Raw genomic sequence first — 15,133 nt, forward strand, 5'->3', positions numbered from 1 at the left:
TTCGCCCGCTTTCTATAAACAATGAAAGAGGTAGCGAATACATTCAACAGTTTCAGGGGTTGGCGATTGTCGGGTGGGACCCTGGAATTATTCCAAGGTCAGAGATTGTGGGAATAGAGGTGGGGGCAAAGGATCAAGTCCAAATCCTTCTCCACCTCCATTCTCTCTCTCTCTCTCTCTCTCTCTCTCTCTCTCTCTCTCTCTCTCTCTCTCTCTCTCTTTCTCTCCTCCCCCCCCCATGATAACCTGTTTAGATAGCTGTTTAGGCCCCTGTTCACTTTAATCTCACTCAGAGGTAAGTAAGACTTTGGGATAGGTCCCCCAGCCTGCTGAGGACTCTTTAACCAGAATGAGCTCTGGTTGTAAATATTGTCTCTGTTCTATTTCTCTCTCTGCCTAGTCTCCCCATTGTCTCCCCTCCAATGGCTTCTGTGCCAGGAGCCGGCTCACCTCCCCGCCTTTGTGATGATCATCTCTGTGCCCACTTCATGGAACTTCAGCCACAATTCTCTTTCATGAAGAAACACCTTGATCCCTTCCATGCCCTGAGAGACAGAGAGAAACTTGTCAGTGAGAAGCGTTAGCGGGCAATCTTTTCCCTTCCCAACCGGTTCCTGTGTGCCGAGGCTGCTTCTCTGTTATCCCCACCCCAATCCTGCAAGTTCAAAGAAAGGGGGTTCTGATGGAAACTCTAGGGTAACCTAAGGCATAGGCCTAGAATTCACAAAGCAGGTTTGAGCCTGCTTCCAGCAACCTCTCCTCTCAAGGTACCTGCTGTCTCTTCCACCAGCCTGAGGCCTGGGAATCATCTCTCCCACCACTGCGCTCCTCCGGAGAGGACCAGGCCAGCTAATTTTGATCCATTTGTAGCTGGGATATGGCTTGGAAGGTGTCAATCTAGAAAAACCCACCAGGATATTCTTGTATAGTCACCCAGATGCAAAACATACAGCTATGCAAATACATTACAGCCAATTATCATCACTGGGTGTGACTATAAACATACAAGAATTTCCCGATCTTATTCATTATTGTTATTACATGAGACAAGGTCTCAGTCTGCAACCCGGGCAGGCCTGGAATTCACTACCCAGCACATGTATCAGACTCTTGGCAGTCCTTTTGCCTTGTCCTCCCTAGTGCCGAGATTCTAGCACATGTGCGGTACTATGTGGAAACTGACAGTTTTAAAACGTTTCTTTCCGACCCCCAGCAGCAAAAAAGAAAAATTAGTTCTCAGTGTCTATATTAGCAGTCCTTCCAGGCCCTCACCACCCCCCCACCCCCACCCCCCGTCCAGCCTTTGTCTTGGGGCAGCCCAGAGCCTCTTAACATTTTCCCTTCCAACTGGAAGTTATTTTTAAAAACCAATACCAAAGCATTCAGACAAAAATCTTCATTTTGAAACAGTTATTAGTCCGCTAAAAAGTAGACTTGTTTTTCATTTTTAAAAAAATCTGTAAAATTTTTCCCCAACTAATCTTTGGCATATCTGCTTTTATTAACACACACACACACACACACACACGCACGCACACCACCATCACTACCACCATCATCACCACCACCACCATCACACACACACCCACACACAACCACAGAGAGAGAGAGAGAGAGAGAGAGAGAGAGAGAGAGAGAGAGAGAGAGAGAGAGATTGATTCTGGAAACGAAGGAGAGAGCCTGGGAATCGAACTCCCCAGGAAGGATTTCATCAAATCCATCTCCCCCTCAAGTCTCCCTGCTCAGTGCCTGGTGACACTAGTTTTCAAGTCCACCTGAAGCACCCAAAACGCTGGGTGTTTCAGGGTGCAGGGCACAGGGTGCGAATCCAGCTTCCAGCCAGGTGGAGCTCGGGGCCCTGGGTACCCTAGGCCCAGCCTCCGTGAGCTCTCCTCCAGGCCCCGGGAGCAAGATAAATGGTATTGCGTGAGAGGCAAGGCGGGCTGCACAGAGCAGGCGGGTGGAGGCGAAGGCTAAGAAAGATCTAAGGGGGGTCAAGCCATCGCTCATGCCGGTCTGAAGCGGCCGCTGACCCGACCCTTAATAAGGCATACCCGGGGCAGCTGGGAGAGAATTATCTGGGCCATTGTTAGCTGACCCCAAATAGTCAGATAATTGAGAGCTCTCCAATAATGTAAATAGGTTTCTAAAATACGCAGGCCATAAAGATAAACGCCTCGATAAAGTGGATTGGAATAGAGTGGAATTGGGGGAGATTGGATGAGACTAGCCAGTAAAGAGGCGGGGAGTTACCGCTGGCTGGGAGCCGGGCTCAGGCCTCGGTCTGAGCGCTGGGCCAGCTTTTCTTACCTGCTGGGTGAAGGCGGCCTGCGGGGATGATGGAGACTTGCTGGGAGCCCCCAGAGCGCTCTCGGGTTTTGAATCACAGGACCTGTCTTTGGAGTCAGGCTCCAGAGGCGTGTGCGCGAGGCCAAAACCCTCATCTGCATCCGCCATGGTGCGCCCGGGTCCTGAGCCCGCGCGAGGTTCTATTCTGAGGACAAGAGACAGAGTTGGAGAGTGTGTAGGGACATCGGGGACAGCAGTTTGATCCTCCACTCCCAGCTGAAGGAGGCTGTGGAAAGTCTTTTTATTATTTCACTTTCCGACCACGCACCACTGCTTGCGAAATACCCCCTTTAAGACAGGGAGGAGGCGGCAAGGCCCCCTGCTCAGGCTCTGGGCGATAAGAGAGCTGTCCGTCAAATTTGTCTGAACTCCTGGAAGAGCCAATAAAGATAAGGTGTCGGTATTTTTGGAAGCCATCGGGTAGGAACCCAAAACAAAACAGAAAACAAAAACCCAGCACCCCTTTGAGAAATGGTCTTTGTCAAATTCAGGAGGCCATGCCAGCATTTTGTTTTTAAATGAAACCTCCTAAGAAACATTATTTTCCCACAATAGGCAAAAGGCGAAGAATGACCCGCGTCTTGCAAAAATAAAAAACACAGGGGGGAGAAATGGCCTGAAGCGAAGCACCAGGAAGAGACAGAATAGCGGACCTCTTGCTATACAGGCCTTACTTGAAACAACACTTAAAATTTAATCTTCCCCTCTCCCAAACTTCAAGTAATCTTATTTTTTTTTTAAATTAAAAGTAGCCTCAACGAAGACGGGAGAGACAACAGGAGGTAAGTCTGAGAGAGGCCAGCGATTCTGCTGCTGGCTCTCCGCAGCAAACTGCAAGCCGGTGGGCTGTATCCTCCGCTAGCGAACAGGGGCGGGGAGGCGTTTTGTGGAGTGAGCAGGCTAAAGGGAACTTCTCTGAGCTTCAATCAGGACTGGCTCACTCAAACTGCAGGGCTGGCTCCCAGGATAGTCTAAAATCACTCCTCGATGAATCCTGGGCAGCAAGCATTGAATGGGTTGCCAGGGACCCAGGCGGTTATTAGGGCAGTCCCGGGCTTCAACGAATAAAGACGAAGCAGTTGAAGTTCTTCGATCAGCCTCCTTCCTCAAAGAAGGATTTCTACCACCGCCTCCACCTCAAAACACCAGAAGACTTCATGAAAGAGGTGCCCCCCTACACACACACACACACACACACACACACACACACTTTTAGCAGCTTCTTAGGCAAAAAGACTGGATCCCAACCTGGGTTGTAGTGGCCTGAGACAGAAATGGGGTCACGGACAGCTTCTGAGGCCCAATTCTCTGACAGCTTTCTTCCTCTGGCCTCAGGAGTTGGGGGAGACTTCCACGGGAGCCCCATAGTCTTCTCATAACAAAGGAAAACAGGGCTGGCGCCCCACGCACTCTCGCATTTACGGCCCGCCATCGCCGGGAGAAACCCACCCTAACCATTGCCAGGATTCCGGGAAGCTGGGGGGCTGGCGGAGGCGAGCAAGATGTGGTTTGACAGAACCAGGCCGTGTGCCTTGCAAGCCTCAGCGCTGCTCCCCCAGCCTCGGCAGCCTCCCGGCTCCTTCTCGCCTTGAAAGGTCCAGGCCCGGATAAAATCTCTGCAAGCCAGACTCCGCAGAATGGGAGACAGGCTGGAGTCCGCCATTCTCCGCTTCCCCGGCCGGCCGACTGTTGCCGCCTGCTCCCGCCCGGCCATCTGTTTGTACCGTTACCTCGCTCTGTGCAGCCGGCAGCATTCACCACCACCCCTCTTCCTCTTAGCAGGAAAGCCGGAGGCCAGGTGGGGGTGCAGGCATGGTGACTCTGGAGTTTGTGCTGCTGCTGCTACTGTTGCTACGAAGTACCCACTACGGGAACCTCCCAGCGACTGCCCACCTCCAGCGCACACCTCCTCCACAGCTTGCTGGCTGCTTGTTAGCCCTAAATACTTTTAAGTTGTCAGGCTACAGAAGGGCTCAGAAGTACGCGAAACTAAACAGCAGGTCCGGGGCACCGTACCATACAGCCGCAGTGCCCTGCTCTGCCATTGCACCTCCAGAGAAGAAAAGTTGGGGAGTTGGGGGACCTGGGAGAGTCTTGGGACTCGGCCAGCTGCTTTCAGAGAGACGCTTTCCGGGGTTAAAGTTCCAGAATTTGAGGTATGAGAGTCTCTCTCTCTCTCTCTCTCTCTCTCTCTCTCTCTCTCTCTCTCTCTCCCTCCCTCCCTCCCTCCTTCCCTCCCTGTTCTCTCCCTTCCTCCCTCCCTCCCTTAGACAATCTAACTCAGCTGGGATGCCAGGATGCTCACAAAGTATAAGAACTGCTTCTCCAACTTTCTCCCTCCCTCCCTCTACCTTTTCCACTTTTTCACTAGATAACCCCCCCCCTACACACACATACACACACTTGAATCACTGTGGGACTGTCAACTCTAGACCTGGTGATACCCCACCTCCACTCCCTTTCCATCCTCCTTCCTTCATCTCATCTGGCTGCGCTGAGCCAGTGGCTGCTAGGAAGAAAGAAAGAAAGAAAGAAAGAAAGAAAGAAAGAAAGAAAGAAAGAAAGAAAGAAAGAAAGAAAGAGAAAGAGAGAAAGAGAAAGAAGGAGGGAAGGGAGGATGGAGAGAGGGAGGACGCAGGAAGGGAGGAAGCAAGGAAGAAGAGCTACAGGAGTCAGGACAGAGCTGACCAGCTTCTCTCAGGCAACCCCAGCAATTTCAAAGGCCTGGTCATGCAGAGAACCAAGACTGGATTATTAGGCGTGTGCACACACCCAAGGGCCTCTTCAGCCTCGCCCGATTTCTGTCTCCAGTGCTGACCTCAGACAGAGAATGGTGTGACCCTGCCTGGCCCCATGCAGAGCCAGGACTAGCTGCCTTGACTTGACAACTCTTCTCCACCCCAGACTCATCGCATGCCCCCCCCCCCCAGTTCTCTAGGACTTGGGGAAGAAGGTACCTTGGGAAGGGGGACCAAGACCGAAGATGCCAAGAAACCATTGTGCGTGCACTCCTCCACACACGCACACACTGGGGTGCACACAGGGCAGTGCCCAGTTTTATTAAAATAATCAGTCACTGAGGACCGGCTGGGGGGTTTCAGCTCCGAGCACTCCTCAGCCCGCCCTCTGTCTCTCTGAAGGCTGCTGTCCAGAGGGTGAAGGAAAGCAGAAAGCAAGTCTATAGGAGAAACTGGTAGTGGGTTCTGGTGTGAGCGGAACCAGACTGAGACAGCGGTAGAGCGGTGCTTGAAACAAACGCCAACGATCCCATTCTGTTTCCCACTCCAGCCTCCTTATACCCCCTCAGCACGTTTCTTTTCTGGGACTCTAATTAGAGACTACACCCTTAGAGCCAAGGGTTGGAAAGAGAGAGAGGGAAAAAAAATGCCCTCCAGCAACAACATAGCCTCTGTGGCGGCAAAATTGTAGGCCGCCCCTGCACGATTTCTCCAGTGGACTTTTCAGTTGCAAAAGTGGGCCAACTAGGGAGAAACCCCGCCCTCTACCTTCCAGGTCTGTCTTCAAGCCATCTTGGCCGAGGCCAGCTATTTATTTGTGCAAACATGTTCACTCTTCTTCGAAAAGTCCGCACAGAGGCCTTGGGGTTTGAACCCAGTCAACCTCAACTTCGAGCGGGGCACAGAAAGCCAACCTGACCTCGGGACAAGAGCCTGCCTCTCTGGTGGTGGGAAGGGGAAATCCAGACAGACCTCTCCAATCCCTTTACATTTGCAGAGATTTGAGGATAAAATTAATCCCCATAAATAATCAGCGGGCCCTTCCCGAGAGGGAAAATCTGGGCTTCCCCAAGCAACAATCCAGCCAGATACACTTCCTTCGTTGAGCTTAGATGGTGCACGGAGCCAGCCACCACACGGTGTTGTTTTGAATATTTTTCTTAAAACCTGGCAGAAGAGATCCATTCTTGCAAGTGATCAAAGGGCGAGATGCCTCTCAATTGAAGTAAGGAGGGGGTTCAGCCAGGCCTAGGTAGGGTGGGAAGCTGGGGGTTTCGGGGGGGTAAAATAAAGACCGGTTGTAAATATCTACAACCCTCTCCCCAAATTTTCCCTCACAAGACTCACCTCTTCTTTCAGGCCAGAAGTCAAGACAGGCTCACTGAGGTAAAGCAGTTCACAAGGAGTTTTGAGAGGACATACCCTCCAAAGACCTCCTTTAAAGCGAAGACTTCTTCCAAGGTCTGTCAAGAGAAGCAAGTACCTCCCAGTCTGCTGTAGTAGGTTTGTGGTCTCCGACAAATTAAATATTACTGTTTATTGCCAGGCATACCCCAATAAAATAAAGAGGCAACCGGGCGATAGCGACTATCTCACCAGCCGCTGCTCCTATAGGGCTTGGAGACGTCACAAGTCACGCAACCAGCCCGCGCCTTGTCACGCTTGACTGGGGGGCAGTGGTGGGAGGTTGAGTTCTCTCTCTCCATCTTCGCCTATCAAGGTCTGCTGTAAGACACAAGTCCAGGATGCCTGGACCCTTGGGGAAATAAAGAAATAAATAAACACACCCAGAGCCCTCTGGGAAAGTGGGGGTGATGAACAGGAGGCACCAGAAGAATCAAGAGCGATTCTCTCAGAGAGGGCAAGAGAAGTGAGATGGGGGCCCACTTCAGTCTCCATTTGTAGGGAAAACCAGTGTTGCCCAGAGTTCATTGCAAAAGGCAAAGATTTCTTACTTACACAATTTTATTTTTTCTGATGAGGAGGCCGTTTTAGCTGGTTACATTTGGGGTGCCATAGCTCATGCGCAGGTCCACTCCTGCACTGAAATAATTACTAGGGGCTCTCAAAGTTCCTTGTAGAGAGAAATGCCATTCGGGATGCCGCTCCTTCAGTGAGGTCCTGGGATGCGACCGGTCCCAGAGTGACCAGACGGGGGCGGGGTGCGTGTGTGTGATGGGGCGGGGTGGAAGCAGGGGTGGAGAGGGGTGCACTGTCAGGAGAAAAAAAAATCACCGCCGGGTCCTGCAGAGGGGCGACGCTCTCTATTCTGTTTTGTGGAAATCGGCAATTATTTCTAGTTGGATCAATGGGTATAATTTCTAAGCGGTCGGGTGCGTCTGCGTAAGCGTCTGCGTACATTTGAAAACCCATTCCGTTTTGAGTTGCGAAACCAACCGCCTAGACTTTCCCCCAACCCGGCGGCGCCCAGCAATAAGTTAGGCCTGCCCTACACGGAGCCAGCGAGCGCCAGGCCTTCCGGAGGGTAAGTTCCCCACTCCACCCCTAAGCGAGCAGCCCCAGGGGAGCCACATTTTTTTATCTGAACAGGACCTTAGATTCGTGAATCTATTCAGAGATTTTTGTGCTCCCCGAAACCTTAGGATTCCCAGAAGCATGACCCGGTTTCAGTCGCGGTCCGCTGGGGACTGAAGCAGCAGTGACTCGGGCGGCCCAGCAGCTGCAGAGCCAAGGTCAGGCCCCAGGGGACAGCGGGCTGCGGCCTTAGGACGTGTCGCTGCCCTTCCTTCCCAAGAGTCCAGGCCACCGGGCCTGCTGCATCAGCTTTGCTTTCGTTTCCCAAGCGAATGACTCTGACCCCAAATCTGAGATTTCTCCCAGATGCCAAAGAAACGCAACCCGGAATCCTTGCCCCCCATCCGAATAGGGGGACTTGTAAGACCAAGGCGGGTGAGAAACCCCGACCGAGGGCGCACGGCAAGTGGGCCGAGTTCCTTTCACTTCCCCCTTTGCTCGGCAATTTCGGGTATAACTACCTGGACCAACCTTCAAGGGTTCCACCAGCCCAGCCTCAGACTCGCCCGCTGCTCCCTCTGCAGAAAGCAACCGTCACAGAAAAACACTACAGCCCCTAAACTGAACCTCAGAGGCTCGTCCCTTTCTCCTCTTTCTCTTCGGTGAGACAGGGCCGCAGCACACCTCCCTCCCTTGTCCCCTCCTTTCTTTGCAAGAACAGCGCTTCTCTAGGTCTGCTCCCGGGCGGGCCTTTCTTCCGCATGTACTTCCTTCTCTTTGCAAAAATTGCACCTTGATTTTTTTTTAATACCTTGAGAGATAGGAAGACCCAGGATCCTACTAAAAGCAAAACAAAACAAACGGAGCCATTGCTCTTATTATTGTGGCTACTCACATTCCCCCTTCCATTTTAAAGTAAGTCACACCCAAATTTCAGAAGAACACAGGAACGCACTCAGTCCAGTGTCCCTTCCCACCCGCCCGCCCGGTCCCTGCCTCATTTGGGTTCCCGCTGGGGTCAGAAAGTAGAGAGGAGGGCATGCAGGCCTGGGAAAGTTAATAAGAATTCAAACGACAATAGAAATAATGAGAAAACTAAACTTTGGCCAACTTAGATCGCAAAAGGAAGACTTCTGGGGAGGGTGGGAAGGTTTTCTTCCCCCTCAGGGGGTCACTTTCCCTCTTGCCTAGTGAAATCTGATTTATTATAATTTTTTTTTCCAGGACCTCAGGAGCCATCTTACCAATGTTTTGTTCAGCTCCCAGCTTCCCAACTTTGGGCCTTTGGGGAAGAGCCTTGGCTGTGTTTATTATTATTCAATATTTGCTATGCCCTACTAATAGTCCACCAGTTACAAGATTATCATTCTAGTTTCATGTGCGTGGATGGGTTGTTTTGTTTTTCAAATCAAGGATTACGAGATCAGAAATGGGAATGCTTCTCTAGACAACCAAGTACTAGAGGAGTCACTCTCTCAAGGCTGCTTATGGTGAACAGCAAAGTTTGCTTGCAAAGGAGCTGCTATCCACGTCCCCTCTAATACGAGTGGTCGCCAGTTGCTAAGGGTGAGGGGTCTGAGCTGAGCTGACCCGGAGACTTTGTCGGCTGCGCAGAAGCCGGGGAATTCTAATTCTATCTGCAACCCAGAAGTCGAAGAAAGTCCGGTGGGTGTAGACACCGCATCTACGCCATCAGCAGCTCCAAAATGTGTGTGTGTGTGGTGACCTTGTTGCCAGAGACTTAGGCTAATAATTCTAGGTCTGGGGTTCCCCGCGAGGGGAGAGGAACCTGTCTGGACCCACACATACACCCCGACTGAAGGGTGCCATGGAAACTTGGGACTGCACTGTTCTCTGGGGCTCTGGAAAAAGACAAATTTTCTTTGGCAGAAGGAACAGTGTCGCGCTGTCGACACGAGAGACTATTTTTCTTGTTTCCTTTGGGGGGGGGGAGAAAGCAAGAAAGAAAGGAAAATTAAATCCACACGTGTTGCGCTTACTCAAAGGGCCAGAGTCAAAACCAGAGACGAAGCTATACCTCCGAAGTTGGCAGCCTCTGGGGGCCTTTTCCAGCCAGCCTGCCCGAAGAGTCCCCATCAGAGAGAATCCATCCCCAGTTTCGTAAAGGGTTGTACTTAAGGGGGAGGGGAGGCAATGCCTCACCCAGGGCCAGGGAAACAAAGGAGGAATTGGGAAGGGTTACTTCTGAATACCAGCTCGGTGAGGTACTTCCAAACCCAGTGCACGAAGAGGCAAAAAAAGCCAGCCAGGCCTGTGGTTTGGGAAATCTGTCTCCTTCCTCAGATTTTGAACTACATGGTCAAGAGGACCTAAAAAAAATAATTTTGTCTACACTGATGCAATCACCTTAATCTTCAAGGATAATTCTTGTGGCCTTCAATAGCTTCTTTCCTCTCCGGAGTGAAATTTGTAAGACCCCGGTCTGGGAGTCTGCTGGGGCCCCCTGAGGAGGGAGAAGGTGAAGAGAGTTGACGCTCCTACCTGGAGCTGCCAGTGAAGACTCTGGTAATGACTTTTAGAGACGTGAAGGGAGGTGGGGGTGCGGGTGAGGGTGAGGAGGGCAGCCAAACCCCAAAGTGGAAGGATCCGTCACCAAGACGATTGCTTGGTCAAGACCTCTAATTTTTCTTCTCCAGCAGCCTGGGTTCCCAATCCCTCCCCAAGTCAGTGCTTTTCAACTTTTTTTTTTGAACACTCCTGATAGAAGGCTCTAGAAACAGAAACACACCTTCCCTCCATCCCCATCCCAAACACACGGGAAGAACACTGGCCAGCGGGAGACCGAACTGGTCAGGAAGGGAGGGCTGTGTTGTATGGAGGACTCTGAATTTCTGATCACTATGGCAACCAGAAGTCACCCACAACACTCTCAACAATGGAAATCAAGGGACAGTCTAGCCTGTGCCCTTCAGTGTCCTGAGACCCTAAGATGCTTCCACTGCTGTTCTTGGCTTTCCAGAGAAAATTATAGAATTGACCTGACCTGATGGGGACTCTTTGGAGTGATGTCACTCACAGCCAGGTGTGGGGTTTAGGTGTCCATATTCTATACCCCTGGTCCCTTCGGTGTTGGGAACACTGTGGGCAGGCACCCTAACCTTCCCTTCGATGGCCTGGAGCAATCTCTTCATGGGAGAAAAAAGTCGGAAACTAGAGATTCTCACGTCAATGGTAAATGATACCCGCCTTTCTTTTAGGAACAACAACAGCAAAATGTTTGCTTGTGGATTTGAAAGAGGAAATAAAGGAGTATTCTGGTTGAATTGTTCCTTAAGTTTTTGGTGCAAGGAGAGAAAATGATCTTCTTTGGAGGTGGGGGTGGGCGGTGGGCAATACAGGCTAAAGTTTTTGTGTCTACTTGAGAGGCAATAAGCTTTGAGAAAGAATGAGGCGCCGCCCCTATCGCTATAGACTGTCCAGCTCAGCAACAATTTACCCAAAGAGACAGAAGAGTGAGGGCCATGGAGAGAGAGGTCTGAATCCAGCAGTGCCCATAAGGACCTTGGAATTGTGGGATGGCTAAACCCCATCGCTCTCAGAGCTGGTCAGAGAAGATGAATAATTGTACATCTCTTATCCTGTTTCCTGATGGGGCAGCTAATCTCAGCCAACCTCCTCACCACCCTGTGGTGTCTTACCCAGACCCCTGGTCTCAGCCTGGCGAGATAGGTAGGGGTCAGGGCAGCTATAGTGTCCTCCACTTACTCTCTTTTGGTGATGGAAATCATATAGTCCAGGCTGGCTCCAATTCCCTATGTTTGCCCAGGATGACCTTGAACCTCTGTTCTTTCTGCCTCCACATCTCCAGTGCTAGAATTGCAGACATTTTTTGTGGGGGGAGGGGATGGTGAGGAACCCTAAGTAAAAACTCTACATCCCCAACTCCCATTCCCAGTATTTCTGTATTCTTGTTTTCTCAAGAGTCCCACTGGTGTCTGTGCGTGACTGCGCGCACGCACACACACACACACACGCATGCAGATACTTTAGGCTCGTGAATCTGCCAGCACTTGAGGTCTAAGACTAATGAACTTTTTCAGCAGGCAAGAGCTGCCTTGATGTGAGTCTCCCTGGCTCGTTCAGCTCCATGAGGTCCTGCCAGGAAGAGACATTCACATGTGTCCCCAACTTTGCAGAAGAGGTTTCTGGGTTTCTGACCCAGGTCACAGTCAAGCAAAATGAAATTTAATTCCAGATACTCTGACTACAGAGTCCCCACAGAATCTTCATTGTTAGCCTCTGTGGCTCCTCTAAGGAACCTGGGAACAGCTCCCAAAGAGATCTACTGGGCTGAATAAGTTCAAAGGTCACCTTGTTGGCCTTAGACGTTCCTCCATCCAGGGAGAGATGTTTAGACCTCTCCAGGTACCTGGCTTCTCTCCACCAGTCCCATTGACAACCAGAAAATCAGTAGAGGACCCTGGTTTGCTGGTCTTTGGCACCTGCGGTCTAGGATGAAAGATGTTGGAAGCCTGCTTTTCCAACCTCAGCGTTGTGTTCTCATCTCCTGGCCTCTATACCTGTCAAAGCCTTAAGGCCAGAACACACTGTGCCCTAGAAGCAGGACGGAGGCCATATATATGTATAGAGAATATGAAGACCGTTCTAGCAGTAAAGCCACACCTTCTTACCCTAGTCTCTGGCACCCTAGGTTGGACCCAAAAGGGAGCCTCCATGCAGGGGAAACTGCCCCCAGAATGCTAATTTGTGGCCTCGCTTGTTGAGGGAGCCTCTAGGACAGGGCTGTGAGGATCACACGGTCTCCTCTTTTTCCTCCTCCTCCTCCTCCTCCTCCTCCTCTTCTCCTTCTCCTCCTCCTCTCCTTCTCCTCCTCCTCTTCCTCTTCTTCTCCTCTTCTTTTTTTTCTTCTCTTCTTCCCTCCTCTTCCTCCTCTTCTTTTTCTTTATTATTATTATTAATCATCATCATTTTTTTTGAGACAGGGTTTCTCTGTGTAACAGCCCTGGCTGTTCCAGAACTCATAGTCTTTGCTGGCCTGAACTTTAGAGATCTGCCTGCCTCTGCCTTTTGAGTGCTGGGATTAAAGGTGTGCGCCACCCCTGCCCAGCTAGACCTTCCGTTCTTATGTTCCTCTTCCAGTCACTCTGTTATTTCCTGGATGGAAAGAGGCAGGGTCACCATGGGTCTCTATGTTAGGGTAGCTTCCTGGGGCTCAAGTGGGGGTCACGAAAGAGTCTCAGACGTGTGCTCAGGTCAGCAGAGGAGGACTTTCTTAGAAAGGGGACTGAGAGCTTGGTCCAGTGGAGTGGCTAAAATGGAAACTGTGGAGTGCCCACTCTCAAGTCCTCCTCTCCCTAGGCTCCCTGAACCTGGCTGCCTTACCACCCCACTGGGAAGCTTTTCTGAGAAGACTTCTAGGTCACCAGGACCGGGGCCTTCAAATCTTCCCATATCTACTCCCAAGGGCTGGAACTGTAGATACTGCCAGGGTACCCAGTTTAATGATCTCCTGGGGTGAAACCTGGGGCATTATGCTTGCTAAGCAAGCTTTCTGCTAATAGACTCGCATCCCCCGCCTCTACTGTTGTGACTGACTTTTTGTCTTTGCAACAGGGCCTCCTTGTGTAGACCAGACTGGCTTCACACTTAGAAATTCACCTGCCTCTGCCTCACAAGTGCTGGGATTAAAGCTGAGCACCTCCATGCCTGGCCTATCACTGAATATTGTGTATGATTGTGGATCCTTTGGCAAGGGACTTTGTGTCACTGTGCAGACTTCCTTAAGGTATTTAAATAAACACACTTAAATATGTGTCAATTTAGAGTTGTATAGATGTATCATTGTGTAAGCTTCCTTGGAGAATTAAAACACGCATCCATTGACAATATGCATACGTACATTCAAATATATTTACTTATTTTCTACGTACCTCCTTACACGAAAACACCCGTGAGCAATAGTGTGCAGGGGCATGGGACACAGGCTGTGTGGGGTGATCATGCATGTGTCTGTCATTGTGGTGTGTATGGTAAGGGCCAGGTATGTATGTCTGTATGTGTGGAAGTGAGGTGGGATGTGGGCATGGGTGTGTGACCGTACATGCCTACATATATGCACGTGGACATCAGAGGACAATTTGTAGGAGTCATTTCTCTCCTCTGAGTACTATTTATGTCCTGGGGATTGAACTCAGATCCTCAGACTTGGCAGCAAGCGCCTTTACCCCTCCCCCCCAGTCACACCCCTTTCTCTCCATTTTTATCATCTGCTTTTATGATGATTGTTTTCACCAGCAGCTCCAGGTGTGAGCCTGAAGCTGGCCTCCGGCAGTCAGTCCTCCGAAGGCCCGGCATTCTAGAGGTCAGAAGGGATGCCTACAGATAGCCAGGGGCCACCCCTGTCTATATTTGGAAACAAATTCCACAGCCGCTTCCTGGGAACTGGGCAAAAGGTGCCCGGGTTGGGAATAAAGGGGCAAGTACAGCTGAGCATGCTTCTCACTGCCCCCCAAGTGTGGGGATGCCCCCTATTCCTGGCAAGCTGGCAGGACCAGGTATAAGGCTCACAGGGGCTCATGGTGTAAACAGCCCAGACCACACAGTGGCTGGTGGGAGGTTCGGTGATTTTCTCTCCAGATGGACACACAGAACCTCAATCCATCACATCCCTCCAGGCTTCCTGCTCCCAGCACCAGTGAGCTTCCTCTTACCTCTACCCCTGGCTGTTTCTTCCTGGCTGCCCCCAGGGCTTGTCTCCAGGCAGCCTTTCACCTTGTCGCCAGTGAACAGGCTGCGGGGAGCCAGCAGCTGCTTTTGGCAAAACACTGTCTCTAGGTGTCCCTGGTCAGGCCCGCCTCTGCCTCCTGTTGTTAAAAGGAAGCTGAGTTACCAGCTCCCAATAGCCAAGGGACCCCTCTGCCACTAGCTGGCGCTTCTTTAGGGAAAGAATCAAGCAGCAGAATGCCCAGGACTTGGTCATGCAGCCATCACTTAGAGCACACATGGCCTAGATGGGGTAGCAGTTCTTGTGAGAATGTACCACATAGCACATGCCAGCGTAGACACAGTCGTGGTCGCTCCCAGCTGCTCACAAACTCAGACCTGCAAGTGCGCGGTCAGAAATGATCCAGACACCGCACACTCAGCAAGACTTCTTTTCACCCGGCAAGGCATCACACCAGCTCGGCCTCATAGCCAGCACACGGCACCACCATGACCCACGCTCATTTTCCGCCACACACACCCGTATTTTGTTTGTGTGGCTGGTTTTCTGAAAGAGGGTCTCAGGTAGCTCAGGCTAGCCTCAAACTCACTGTGTAGACGATGAAACTGGCTTCAGGCTTGAGATGTTCTTCCTGGTGTTTCCCGCCGCTCTCTGCAACCTGAAGTTCATAGTATACAATAGTCTCTCTCTCTCTGTCTCTCTCTCTCACGCATGCACACGCACGTGCGCTAACACACACACGCACACACGCATGCACACTGAGAATCGCAAATCAGCCATCAGCCACATTGAATGTCCACAGCAACACAGTGCATGTTAATTTGCCCAGCTCACACATAAGGACATGCACACACCCAAAGTCCCA

The 15,133-nt window shown here is 51.1% G+C and overlaps 1 protein-coding gene across 1 annotated transcript in view; it reads right to left on the reverse strand.

Annotated features, from left to right (window-relative positions):
- Tbx5 (T-box transcription factor 5) overlaps positions 1-2,487 on the reverse strand; it is a 44,619-nt gene extending 42,132 nt beyond the window's left edge. Inside the window, exons 1-2 of the mRNA XM_050159043.1 lie at positions 2,311-2,487; positions 451-545 (exon numbers count right to left, since the gene is read on the reverse strand). Coding sequence (XP_050015000.1) covers positions 451-545; positions 2,311-2,457 — 242 coding nt within the window. The 5' untranslated portion in view covers positions 2,458-2,487. The remainder of the gene's footprint in view (positions 1-450; positions 546-2,310) is intronic.
- Between the last annotated feature and the right edge of the window lie 12,646 nt (positions 2,488-15,133).

Source organism: Alexandromys fortis, unplaced genomic scaffold (genome assembly GCF_014885135.2).
Source record: "Alexandromys fortis isolate MF-2015 unplaced genomic scaffold, M_Fortis_MF-2015_v1.1 scaffold_90, whole genome shotgun sequence".
NCBI lineage: Eukaryota > Metazoa > Chordata > Mammalia > Rodentia > Cricetidae > Alexandromys > Alexandromys fortis.